Source organism: Oncorhynchus mykiss, chromosome 2, assembly GCF_057628025.1.
Source record: "Oncorhynchus mykiss isolate SJ-2025 chromosome 2, ASM5762802v1, whole genome shotgun sequence".
Lineage (NCBI taxonomy): Eukaryota > Metazoa > Chordata > Actinopteri > Salmoniformes > Salmonidae > Oncorhynchus > Oncorhynchus mykiss.
In genome coordinates, this window is record NC_143023.1 from 27,337,015 (window position 1) to 27,351,516 (window position 14,502).

The 14,502-nt window shown below is 42.2% G+C and overlaps 1 protein-coding gene across 12 annotated transcripts in view; it reads left to right on the top strand.

Annotated features, from left to right (window-relative positions):
• Positions 1-531: 531 nt before the first annotated feature.
• Positions 532-14,502, top strand: part of ddr1 (discoidin domain receptor tyrosine kinase 1) — a 55,397-nt gene continuing 41,426 nt past the window's right edge. For 6 of the 12 annotated variants that reach the window (XM_036944287.2, XM_036944288.2, XM_036944293.2 and 3 more), the window contains exon 1: positions 532-960. Coding sequence is in view for 6 of the 12 variants with exons in the window: in XM_090194994.1 (XP_090051120.1) it covers positions 3,519-3,520 (2 nt within the window). In the remaining 6 variants the exon portion in view is untranslated. Of the gene's footprint in view, positions 961-3,295; positions 3,521-14,502 lie in introns of those variants that run through there. The other 6 variants (XM_090194959.1, XM_090195002.1, XM_090194975.1 and 3 more) reach the window with 3 other exon arrangements.

Here is a 14,502-nt window from a genome sequence, read left to right on the forward strand (position 1 = left end):
ACTTTTGGGGTAAATCCAAAGAAAGAACCCTAGATATATGTAGGCTACTGGCAACAGCTATGATGAGTGGATTGAAGAAGTGATAACAGATGAAAGTGTGCATCCCAAATGGCACCCTTTCCCCTACAGTGCACTACTTTGACCAGGACCCATAGTCAAAAGTAGTACACTGTATAGGGAATTTGGTGTCATTTGGGAGACAACCTAAGTGTTGTTTTTGATATCTCACATAAAGTAAGGATGTTGATGCTGAAAACCAGGATACAGTTACCCAGACAGAAAGGTCGATTTTGTTAGGCTACATGCAAGGGATTAAAAAGGTAAAATACCTCTGTTTTTTTCCTCTGTATTATATTTCATATTCCCCCAATCTCTCAATTCCTTTAACAAATAAAAATCACTTTATACCCAGGGGCTTACTCATATTTACAGCGCTGTTGTCGGGCCATGGGTCCCACCCAGGGCGACTACTGATAGGCTGTTTGATGGTAGAATATTCAACAAGCACCTGGCTAGCTGTTGTGATTGGACACAGCCAGTGCAGTTATGTAAATGAGCACCTGGTGCTGGCCTCTGGGTGAGCTGAGGTTGGAGCTCTGTGTGCGCAGCTGAAGCGAGGTTTCCGCGGTGAAGTAGACGAATAGAGAGCGACGAACAAACGGAACGGAGAAATGAACGGTTTTCTCGTCCCGTTCTCACTTTAATCTTGACAAATGTGAGCTAGACAACTTGACATTTTCATCTAAATTTTTGGACGTAACGTGTCGCCTATTTTGGAGTGCTTTGTTGTTTTCAGAGTTTAAAGAAAGGTCGAACGCGCCGCGCTACAACTGCAGGCAGCGTTGGATTATTCCCGTGGCGGAATATTTTGGTGGACAGTCACAGTCCGACACATTGCGCACGGGATATTCAAAACATTTAGAAGTTGCGATTGGTGTCTCATTTCGCCGTGACTTTTAGGTAAGTGGTAAAAACGACATCACGTTTATGCATTGATAAAGAGGTTACAGATCAGTACGCACTGTCAATAAACGCAAAATGCTAAATCGCTTTACTCATGCCAGTTAAGGAGCTGCTGTGGGTAGGCTATCTTAGACGGTTACATGAGGTATTTATGTCCGTTTGTCTGTGAATGGGTGTTTGTGGGCCTCGCTGTGTCGATTGGCGTCAAACAGTCTCGGGGTAAGGCGGGGAAGGCTGGTTTGGACTCCGGCCACGGCACTCTGGAAGCGCATAGTGAGGTGTAACGTTGCAACCACATTGCTTGTTTGCCTGGCCTGGTGATTTGATAAAGTCTATCTTCCACGAGTCAACGAACTAACTACTTAGTTATTACATTGCATCATTCACGTCTTCATTGATGATATACAAAGTAGCTAGTTAAGGTTAAGGCTATTGTAATTAGGCTACATTGTATTCCTGCAGTATAAAAAGTAGCCTAATGTATAGATAGCGTAGTTACAGTACATTGTATCTGTCTAAGGGACAACAGAACTGATAACCCATAACATCGGCTTCTTATTAGACCACATAGTCTTAACTGCTCTTCACTTCATTCTATTATTTGATAGATGACCACTGTAATACCAGTGTATAAACAGTGTATTACCTAAAAAAAACGCACTATCAGTTGTTCAATCGTTTTTTGTTCTTAGTAGGCCACCTATATGAATTAGCTGGCCTGCATTAGGCCTAGGCCAAGGTCTATGTGGACATTTAGCTCTTTCATGCATATCCTTATGTAGGCTACATTTTCCATGATATCTCTTAGGTGCTTATCTGATTTACTGCCCACAATTGACCCCCCTAACGCATTCCATACTAAATAACCTTCCAGTGACATGGTTCGCTTTGAATTACCCAGAGTCTGTAAACTATAGAGGTAATGGGCCGATTCTATTGATATGGTGCTCCTCAAACCCAGTCGGTGTTAAACACAATACATTCTACGGATGCTGAGTACTAAAACTGTAAAAGGCAAAGGCTCAACAAAATCAAGGCTCCTTGATGTGAGAAGAATGGGATCAATAAAACGTTGAATGTTTACCATGATGACCTCATAGCGTCCAGGTGGCCATTATCACACCGAGATGGAACATGGTGCGGTTATTGACCTTGCGACCTCGCGCAACAAGCAGGTGACCCCAAACAAGGCAGAGCCGCTTGGATTTCGTCCCCGTGGGATACACCAGTGTAGCGAATGGGGAGTTCTCCTCTGGGAAGCAATCAGTCACTGGAACAGACCAGTGTTTGTTGTTGGGCTGAGGGGGGGGTTAGCTGCCTGTGGTTTTGTTAATAGATAAAAAGATCATAAAACCCTTTTCCTATCCTCTCTTTCTCTCTCTCAGTTCAATTCAAGGGGCTTTATTGACATGGGAAACATGTTTACATTGCCAAAGCAAGTGAAATGGATAAACAGTAAACATTACTCACACAAGTTCCAAAATAATAAAATCATTTAAAATCATTTAAAATGTCATATGTCTATATACAGTCTTGTAATGATAGGCAAATAGGAAAGGTAAAATAAATAAACATAAATATGGGTTGTATATGAAATGGTGTTTGTTCTTCACTGGCTGCCCCTTTCTCGCGGCAACAGGTCACATATCTTGCTGCTGTGATGGCACACTGTGGTATTTCATCTAATAGATATGGGAGTTTATGAAAGTTAGATTTTGTTTTTCTTCCAATTCTTTGTGGGTCTGTGTAATCTGAGGGAAATATGGCAACCTTTCTCAATAGCAAGGCTATGCTCACTTAGTCTGTACATAGTCAAAGGCTTTCCTTAATTTTGGTTCAGTCACGGTGGTCAGGTATTCTGCCGCTGTGTACGCTGTTTTGGGCCAAATAGTTTTCTAGTTTGCTCAGCTTTTTAGTTAATTCTTTCCGATGTTTCAAGTAATTCACTTTTTGTTTGCTCATGATTTAGTTGTGTCTTATTGTGTTGCTGTCCTGGGGCTCTGTGGGGTATTTGGTATTTTTTGATATATTATTAGGATCCCCATTAGCTGTTGCAAAAGCAGCAGCTACTCTTCCTGGGTTCCACACAAAACATGAAACATGACATAATACAGAACATTAATAGACTGTGTTTGTGAACAGAGCCACAGGACCAGCTTGCTTAGGGTACTCTTCGCCAGGTTCATCTCTGTAGATGATGGCTTTCTCTCGTGCTCTCTCTCTCGCTCTCTCTCTTTTTCTCTTTCTCTCTCCCCTATTTCTCTCTCTCTCTCTATGCCTCCTCTCTGTCCCCTACTCGCTCACTCTCCCCTACTCCCCTCTCCTGTGCTAGTAGTACCAGTGAAGAGTGAGGACAGAGAGGAGGAGCACTGTGTTGATAGATAGACCCTAAGGGATCTGTTCTATCCCTGTCTCATGGGCATTTGGATGCTAATTCCTCCATGTCGTCCGAAGAGGATGGTTGTCATTTCATAGTCTGGTTCTATCAGCTGTAGAGAAGAGACAAGAAGAGATTGACATATTATAGCCTACAGTATTTAGATCAAACTTCAACAATGTGAGTATACCGCTGCATACAAATTGGAATATTGTAAATTCTTTGGAGTTTTGTGCAGGAAAGATGAATTTACAGAGTCAGAATGATTTTCTTTGTAAGGTATGTAAGTGCTCTATGCAAGTTGTCTGTTCAGTCTATCAGTAAGAGATATCTGTTGGAAGTATTTTAAAATAACAATGAGCAAATATTGTACAATCCAGGTGTGCAAGGCTCTTAGAGACTTACTCATAAAGACTCACAGCTGTAATCGCTGACTAAGGTGACTCTAACGTGTATTGCGTCAGGGGGTTGAATACTTATATAATCAAGGTATATTAGTGTTTTATAATTTTTTTTATTTTTATTTTTACAGTTGTTAGATTCTTTTTTTCACTTTTGACATTGCAGAGTATTTTGTGTAGATCATTAACAACAAATCAATTTTAATCACACCTTGTAACATAACAAAATGTGGAAAAAGTCAAGGGGTGTGAATACTTTCTGAATACACTGTAGATGCATGTAATTACACAAAGGCATGCATACCACATTATCAGTAAAATGTAATAAACTTGACAAAATGGATTATGGGAAATAAGCGGTATCCAGTCATACAGCAAGCAGTATGTTAAAGATGAATAATTAATATATAATGTAACTGGGTTTATGTGATTGTGAAGCATTCAGGTTTAGTCTCCGCCAGTATACAGTCACACAGGTTAATCATTGACCTCGCTGCTGATGACACCATTGTCCTCTTTTTCAGGTCATTGTGTTTATGGGATACATTTATTAGATGTAGTGTTAGGAGAGAGACTGTAAAGTTAAATGACTTCAATCTTCAAAGGGATGCGCTCGCATGTGAAATAAATAGATATATATATTTTACCGGTTCATAAAACGTGGATCAAAATATCAAATGAACCACACACTGCCCGCTTGCAAATGAACCACACACTGCCTGCTTGCAAATGAACCACACACTGCCTGCTTGCAAATGAACCACACACTGCCTGTTTGCAAATGAACCACACACTGCCTGCTTGCAAATGAACCACACACTGCCTGTTTGCAAATGAACCACACACTGCCTGCTTGCAAATGAACCACACACTGCCTGCTTGCAAATGAACCACACACTGCCTGCTTGCAAATGAACCACACACTGCCTGCTTGCAAATGAACCACACACTGCCTGTTTGCAAATGAACCACACACTGCCTGCTTGCAAATGAACCACACACTGCCTGCTTGCAAATGAACCACACACTGCCTGCTTGCAAATGAACCACACACTGCCTGCTTGCAAATTAACCACACACTGCCTGCTTGCAAATGAACCACACACTGCCTGCTTGCAAATGAACCACACACTGCCTGCTTGCAAATGAACCACACACTGCCTGCTTGCAAATGAACCACACACTGCCTGCTTGCAAATGAACCACACACTGCCTGCTTGCAAATGAACCACACACTGCCTGCTTGCAAATGAACCCCACTGCCTGCTTGCAAATGAACCACACACTGCCTGCTTGCAAATGAACCACATACTGCCTGCTTGCAAATGAACCACACACTGCCTGCTTGCAAATGAACCACATACTGCCTGCTTGCAAATGAACCACACACTGCCTGCTTGCAAAACCTCACCTCTTTATTGCAATCTACTGTATTTCAATAGTCAATGCTTCCATCTACCATTGAGGTCTGTTGAACTAAACATTGGCTATTGAAATAATAAAGAGCTGAAACTTTGCAAGCATACACAGTGTACAGGATTTAGTTTTATAATGTATAATCTGTAATCTGCGATTAAAACATAGTAATAGCATCCTTTTATGGAGTGTATGGCTTGTATGGAAACAGTTATCTAGTCGTCCATATCACTAGGGTTTGTTTTGGACTAATTGGCTCCCAACAGGCTGTCCGACCTCACGTTCAGGAATAATTAAATTACCAAGGATGAGCAGGTTCCATCCACATGCTCAGACAAAGTAGCCTTTTACGGGAGACACATCCAAAAAGAAACCATTGGCTAAATTGTTTATCTCTTGTCCTAAACCAATTTCCCCTTGGTCTAGACAGCTAGCTAGATATTTCAATCCAATTTCTTTCCCATACTTTTCTCTTGAGCATTTGAATGTCTGTCAAAGAAAGAGGAAGAGAGAGATGAAGAAAAGAGAGAGAGAAACTCTAAATTGCATAATGGGCGGTGACACTTAAAAGCGGGATGTGAAGTTCTGTGTGTCGGTTTGTTTCAAATCTAAAAGGAAACCATTTCTGAGACCCATTTCATCTCCCCCTCTCCATCCATCTCTCCCTCTGCCCCATCCAACATACCTTTAATGCAGTAATTTATCATTCTGCCAACTTGTCTCTCTCCAAATCTCTCTGAACATCTCCTCTTTCACTTCATCTTCCACCACACACTCTCTCTCTCTCTCTCTCTCTCTCTCTCTCTCTCTCTCTCTGTCCCCCTCCGGCTGAAGCAGCACTAGATAATTTTTCCAATTTTTCCCTTTATTCCTTTCCCTCATCCTCCCATCTCTTTATCATCCTCATCCTCCCATCCCCCATCTCTGCCTCCACTCATCTGTGAGGTTACCGTCCTCCCAACCCTGATAGATAGTGTTGGTATGGGGCTTGGTAAACAGTTTGTCTATTGACTGTGGCTGGACTGTTTGAATGAGTGAATCTGTCAGTGTATCTTATCTGGGGATCTCACATACCCTCAGCATATCATGCCAACATAAGAGCTGACTGGAATTCCTCTGTCTGCATGCAGTATAATGAGGACATCTTCAGTGTTGTTCATTTCAGTGATACAGTCAGGGAGTATTTGAATAGTGAAATGTGTGCCCCCAAACAACCTAAAAGGCATTTCACATTATTATATTGTAATGATTTTACTGAATAAATTCATTTTTGTATTTTTTATGAGTCAGACTCACTGGGCTCTAACAAGTGTCTCTCCACATTCTATATGACGGCTATCATATTTGCCTACGATAAGTATGGAAACGAACAAACTTCAGTCGACTTAAATCTAAAATAATGAGTTATTTTTCTTTCATCTCTCTCTCCCTCTCCCTCTCTCTCTCTGTGTGTTGACTCACGTGGTACAGTATCCCACCCCGAAGTCATTACTCAGGGCTTCCAGACGACTCTAGAAAACTTTTGAAAAGCGTCAGGTTAAAAATGCCACGATGCCATGCTGAACAACAAAGAATAGCTTATTTTATCATTTTGCGTTCCAAATGGCACCCTATTCCCTATATATAGTGCACTACTTTTGACCAGAGCTCTCCTAGACCCTGGTCAAATGTAGTGCACTATATATAGGTAATAGGGTGCCATTTGGGACTGAGCCTATGTCTCTTTATCACCTCAGTGTTCTGAGTAACACCATCCCTGTTGAGGTTCTGACTATGACATCAGCCTTCCCCTTCCAGGCATTAGGACCAGGATCCTGCCGTGTGAAGTGTCAGTGAGCTCTTTTTAGGAGCAGAGAGAAATTAGCTGGTAGAGGAATCAACCGATGCCTGAGGGGTGTAAAATGATAATGGGTGTGTTCGTGTGTGTGCCAGCGTGAGTTAGATCTAGTACCAGACTCCACGTTAATCAGGTTATCAGGAATTACTCCAGAGCCCAGATTTGGTTTGTTGTGTGTGTTTGAATAGTCCAGACTGACATTAAACAGCTCTGAGGGTGTCTTCAGCCTTCCCCTGCGTGACCATTTATTTGTCTTGATGAAGAAGTTGGTTAGTGAAGTAGAGTCTGTTTTTCTCACTGCAGTTCTAAATGCTGAGCCTCGCACAAAACATTCCGGTTTGACCTGCTCTCTCTCTTTTCTCTGTCTCCAAACTATTCCTCCCTCCCTCCCGTTCCCTCCTGTCCTCCTTTCCATTTCAATGCTAAGTCACTGGGTGAATCATTCTCACCCTCCTGCTGCCAAAGTCCCGTCTTTGTCTAACGGTGTATAATGCTTACTCTATATTTCTGAGTCAGGCTTCTAAATATGGAAGCTCCCCCCTCTCGCTCTCTCTCTCTCTACTCCTCTCTACCACTTTTTCCTCCTCTACCCGTTTCTCGTTTCTTCTCCTCTCCCCCTTTTCTCTCCTACTCTCTCTCTCTCCACCATGGTGGACCGGGCGGCAGTCCGTTTTCTCTCTCCCCATTGTGAGAGTAGCACGGTGTCGTCACGTACTTCTCCTTTCTCTCATCCCCTCTTTCTCTCCTCCCCTTCATCCCCCTTTCTTTCCTCTCTCCGCAGACAGGTGGCAGTGAGACAGTGTAAATTGAATTCAGCAAATTGGTCTGAGGCCTTGTGTCACACTAGAACTGTAACAAACCCTCAGAGGTCCAGTATAGCTAGAGTCAGTCTAGCATCACAGATTGATATTCACTCTATCGCCAGTATGTCATTAGGATGCCAGTGCTACTACAGATATATTACATTATTGGTATAGTATAGGTCTCATATGGAAAACAGTACATCATAAGTTAGATAGGTACTGTTATTCCTATGCCTAGGGCTCAATTCAGTTAAAACATCATTCTTTTTTCAGCACTAAAATTTTCTCACCAAGACTATGTTTATAGCTTGAGACTTAAAGAGATTTGACAGGTTCTTAATTCAGATTCAGTGGCGGTACACCTCCCTGGATTTTCGTGACTCCACTTCTCTCCCATCTAGGGCGGCAGGTAGCCTAGCGGTTAGAGCATTGGGTCAGTAACCGAAAGGTTGCTGGTTCGAATACCCGAGCTGATCAGGTGAAAAATCTGTTGACGTGCCATTGAGCAAGGCACTTAACCCTAATTTTCTCCAGGGGCGTCATACTACTGTGGCTGACCCTGTAAAGCAACATATTTCACTGCACCTATCTGGTGTATGTGACAATTAAACATATACTGAACCACAATATAAATGCAAGATGCAACCATTTCAAAGATTTTACTGAGTTACAGTTCATATGAGAAAATCAGTCAGTTGAAATTAATTTATTCAGCCCTAATCTATGGATTTCACATGAGTTGGTCATAGATACCTTAAAATAAATGGGCCTCACATTGGGCCTCAGGATCTCATCACTGTATTTCTGTGCATTCAAATTGCCATCGATAAAATGCACTTGTGTTTGTTCATAGCTTATGCCTGCCCATATCAAAACCCAACCACCAAAATGGGGCACACTGTTCACAACGTTGACATCAGCAAACCGCTCACCCACATGATGCCATACACGTGGTCTGCGGTTTTGAGGCCGGTTGAACGTATTGACAAATTCTCTAAACGATTTTGGAGGAGGCTTATGGTAGAGAAATTAACATTCAATTCTCTGGCAACAGCTCTGGTGGACATTCCCGCAGTCAGCATGCCAATTGTATGCTCCCTCTAAACTTGAGACACCTGTGGCACTGTGTTGTGTGACAAAACTGCACATTTTAGAGTGGTCTTTTATTGTCCCCAGCACAATGTGCAACTGTGTAATGATCATGCTGTTTAATCAGCTTCTTGATATGCCACACCTGTTAGGTGGATGGATTATCTTGGCAAAGGAGAAATGTTCACTAACAGGGATGTAAACAAATTTGGCCACAACATTTTAGAGAAATAAGCTTTTTTTTTTGCGTCTGGAACATTTCTGGGAACTTTTATTTCCGCTCATGAAACATGGGACCAACACTTTACATGTTGCGGTAAAAAAAAAAAAGAAGTTCAGTGTGTATGTATGTATATATATATATATATATATACAGAACACCTTCCTAATATTGAGTTGCACACACTTTTGCCTCAATTTGTTGGCCCATGTTTACCACAGTGCAGTTGTATCAAGTTGGCTGGATGTCCTTTGGGTGATGAACCATTCATGATCCACACAGGAAACTGTTGAGCATGAAAAATCCAGCAGCGTTGTAGTTTTTGACACACCCAAACCGGTGAACCTGGCACCTACTATCATCCCCTGTTCAAAAGCACTTAAATATTTTGTCTTGCCTATTCACCCTCTGAATGACACACATACACAATCCATGTCTCAGTTGTCTCAAGGCTTAAAAATCCCTTAACCTGTTTCCTCCCCTTCATCTACACTGATTGAAATGGATTTAACAAATTAAATCAATAAAGAATCATAGACTAACCAGGTGAATCCAGGTAAAAACTATGTCATGGAAAGAGCTGGTGTTCCTAATGTTTTGTACACTCAGTGTATATATCCAGGATAGGGATTATGGAGAGAGGGAGTAGCTCCACTAGGACAGGTGTAATCATCCGTTTGAGGCCCAGAGCAGTTCCCTGGACGTGCACCGACAAGTACGGAGATCTTAGCCCTGTCTGAGAACCAAAACAGAACCGTTGGAGTAGCAGACAGTGAGAGTGAACCAAAATTCTTGTCCCGTGGGAACCTATTGGAGTCCCACTCTGAGTCCAAAATGGCACCCTATTCCCTTCACAGTGCTTTACTTTTGAACAGGGCCTTTTTTTCCCCTAAATTAAAAAAAAATAATAATATTGTAGATAGATTGTGGCTTATATCAATGTATTGTCTGCATCATTTCCATTCCCCTTATATTACATACATATATACATACATTTTTGTAAATAAAAATGTGATGAGTAACCTTACCGGAGGCTTGAAAGCTTTGTCAACTTCTAGATCTGATGCCTAGGTTTAAGCTCAGTGTGCTACGTGGTCTAGATCTGATGCCTAGGCTTTAGCTCAGTGTGCTAACGTGGTCTAGATCTGATGCCTAGGCTTTAGCTCAGTGTGCTAACGTGGTCTAGATCTGATGCCTAGGCTTTAGCTCAGTGTGCTAACGTGGTCTAGATCTGATGCCTAGGTTTAAGCTCAGTGTGCTAACGTGGTCTAGATCTGATGCCTAGGCTCTAGCTCAGTGTGCTAACGTGGTCTAGGTCTGATGCCTAGGCTTTAGCTCAGTGTGCTAATGTGGTCTAGGTCTGATGCCTAGGCTTTAGCTCAGTGTGCTAACGTGGTCTAGATCTGATGCCTAGGCTTTAGTTCAGTGTGCTAACGTGGTCTAGATCTGATGCCTTGGCTTTAGCTCAGTGTGCTAACGTGGTCTAGATCTGATGCCTAGGCTTTAGCTCAGTGTGCTAACGTGGTCTAGATCTAATGCCTAGGCTTTAGCTCAGTATGCTAACGTGGTTTAGATCTGATGCCTTGGCTTTAGCTCAGTGTGCTAACGTGGTCTAGATCTGATGCCTAGGCTTTAGCTCAGTGTGCTAACGTGGTCTAGATCTCATGCCTAGGCTTTAGCTCAGCAGTTTAAGTTGGTCACGTACACAGTTTAGCAGATGTTAAAGCTGGTGCAGCGAACTACTTATGTTACTAGCTCCTACCAATGCAGTAAAAAGTAAAATAGCATGTCAAGAATCCAGTATATAAATACATATGCGGTGTGTATAAACAGTGTAACTAAAATGTCATGTACAGTAGTAGAAATATTAGAATGAGCTACACTACGTAACCAAACGTATGTGGACACCTGCTCGTTGAACATCTCATTCCAAAATCATGGACATTAATATGGAGTTGGTCCCCTCTTTGCTGCTATAACAGCCTCCACTCTTCTGGGAAGGCTTTCCACTAGATGTTGGAACATTGCTGCTATAACAGCCTCCACTCTTCTGGGAAGGCTTCCCACTAGATGTTGGAACATTGCTGCTATAACAGCCTCCTCTCTTCTGGGAAGGCTTCCCACTAGATGTTGGAACATTGCTGCGGGGACTTGCTTCCATTCAGCCACAAGAGCATTAGTGAAGTAGGGCACTGATGTTGGGCGATTAACCCGGGCTCACAGTCGGTGTTCCAATTCCATCGGGGCGGCAGGGTAGTGGTTAGAGCGTTAGACTAGTAACCGGAAGGTTGCAAGTTCAAACCCACGAGCTGACAAGGTACAAATCTGTCATTCTGCCCCTGAACTGGCAGTTCAGGCCGTCATTGAAAATAAGAATTTGTTCTTAACTGTTAAATAGTTAAATAAGTTAAATAAAGGTAAAATTAAAAATCCCAAAGGTGTTCGATTGAGTTGAGGTCAGGGTTCAAGTTCAAGGGTCAAGTTCTTCCACACCGATCTCGACAAACCATTTCTGTATGGACCTCGCTTTGTGGACAGGGGCATTGTTATGCTGAAACAGGAAAGGGCCTTCCCCAAACTGTTGCCACAAAGTTGGAAGCACAGAATCGTCTAGAATGTCTTTGTATGCTGTAGCGTTTTAGATTTCCCTTCACTGGAACTAAGGGTCCAACTTTACAATTGGCACTATACATTGGGGCAGGTAGCGTTCTCCTGGCATCCGCAAAACCCAGATTAGTCTGTCGGAGTGCCAGATTCATCACTCCAGAGAACGCGTTTCCACTGCTCCAGAGTCCAATGGCAGCTTTGCATTGCGTGTGGAATATAAATATATACAGCGCATTCTGAAATTATTCAGACCCCATGACTTTTTCGGGAAAAAAATACATTACAGCCTTATTCTAAAATGTATTAAATAAAAAAACATAAATCTACACGAAATACCCCATAAAGACAAATCTAAAACTGTTTTTTAATTTTTAATTTGACCTAATTTATAAAAAAAAATAATAAGGTATTTATATTTATTATTATTATTAAGTATTCAGACCCTTTGCTCTGAGACATCCATGAGATGTTACTACAACTTTATTTTATTTTACCCCGTTTTCCCCCCAATTTTGTGGTATCCAATAGTTTTTTTAGTTGCTACTATCTTGTCTCATCGCTACAACTCCCATACGGGCTCGGGAGAGACAAAGGTTGAAAGTCATGCGTCCTCCGATACACAACCCCCAACCAAGCCGCACTGCTTCTTAACACAGCGCGCATCCAACCCGGAAGCCAGCCGCACCAATGTGTTGTAGGAAACACCGTGCACCTGGCAACCTTGGTTAGCGTGCACTGCTATATAAAGGTCCAGCAGTTGACACTACATGTCATAACAAAAACCAAGCCAGGTGTCCAAATAGCTCTGAGACAGGATTGTGTCAAGTCACAGATCTGGGGAAGTCTGCAGCGTTGAAGGTCCCCAAGAACACAGTGGCCTCCATAATTCTTAAATGTAAGAAGTTTGGAACCACCAAGACTCTTCCTAGAGCTGGCTGCCCGGCCAAACTGAGCAATCGCGGGAGAAGGGCCTTGGTCAGGGAGGTGACCAACAACCCGATGGTCACTCTGACAGAGGTCCAGAGCTCCTCTGTGAAGATGGGAGAACCTTCCAGAAGGACAACCATCTCTGCAGCACTCCACCAATCAGGCTTTTATGGTTGAGTGGCCAGACGGAAGCCACTCCTCAGTAAAAGTTACATGACAGCCCACTTGATGTTTGCCAAAAGGCACCTAAAGACTCTCAGACCATGAGAAACAAGACACTCATCTGATGAAAACAAGATTGAACTCTTTGGCCTGAATGCCAAGCGTCACGTCTGAAGGAAAGCTGGCACCATCCCTACGGTGAAGCATAGTGGTGGCAGCATCATAGTACTGAGTAACTGGTCTGAAATACTTTATGTAAATGTGATATTTCAGTTTTACATTTTTTATACATTTGCCAACATTGCTAAAAAAAAGTTTTTTGCTTTGTCATTGTTGGGTATTGTGGGTCGATTGATGAGGGAAAAAAAAGTTTACTCCATTTTAGAATAGGCTGTAACGTAACAAAATGTGGAAAAAGTCAAGGGGTCTGAATACTTTCCGAATGCACTGTATGTATGTGAATGGTGTGTATGGACAGTATGTGAATAGAAAGGGTGTGCATAGCAGTAGTTATATACTAGCTAATGTCTAGATGTAATAAATAGGATTTAGCTCAATGTTCTAGATCTAATGCCTAGGCTTTAGCTCATTGTGCTAATGTTGTCTAGATTCTCCCAGGTGATCCTGGTTCCATACGGGCTTGGATCCATACTCCGACAACAACAGAGGAGTTTTAGTTAATTGTTCAGAATTGTACAGGTTCCGTTTCTCCAATCTGCAGTGTGGGTGTGGGCGTATAGGACAGAGGTCTAGGCTATTATGCCCCAACAGAAAATGAATATTCCTCCTCTTGATTCTGTCATCTTGATGCAGATCAATGACAGGGAGCAAAAGCATGAGTCAGTGTTTGGCTTTAGGACTACTTACAGACTTTGTCATTAAACTCGGTGCCGTTTGACATGAGGGAGGATTAGAAAACTTTTTCACAGCGTATTGGATGACTGTCATTCATGTTCCAGTCACCCAGCTCAATGTAACATCGATAGGTTTAGGCTTCTACATGAAACTCACATTTTCATGAGGTTGCCACAACCTAGCCTATGAATTAAAGTTTACAAACGTAGGTGCACAGGTCAAGAGAATTTTGAGTAATCAAGGTGACAGAGTGAGACATTCAATACTGGCTTGCACACTCTTGCCTGCACCTAGCTGATCTGTGGTGTAATCATTAGTCCAACAGTTGCAAATGACAGTTTCTATTAGACAAATTCTGGTATGTTTATCCCCGTTTCGTTCCGTTTAAGAATTGTTTTTCAACAGAATCGTCAGAATGAATACACCCCTGATAACACACAAACACAGTTCACTTTCATAGCAGCCACAGACTTCCTCTGGAAGTTGTCATAATTACTGTGTCAGTCTATGGAAGGGGGTGAGAACCATGAGCCTCCCAGGTTTTGTATTGAAGTCAATGTATCCAGAGGAGGACAGAAGCTAGCTGTCCTCCGGCTACACATGGTGCTACCCTACAGAGTCCTGCTGAGGCTACTGTAAACCTTCATTGCAAAACAGTGTGTTTTAATCAATTATTTGGTGACATTAATATATTTAGTATAGTTTTATCTAAAAACGAGAACTTTAATGTTTCACTATTTTTATGAAATTCACTGAGGAGGATGGTCCTCCCCTTTCTCTTCTGAGGAGCCTCCACTGATGTAGACATACTGAAGAATGTGCAATCGTAGAAATATAGCTCTTAT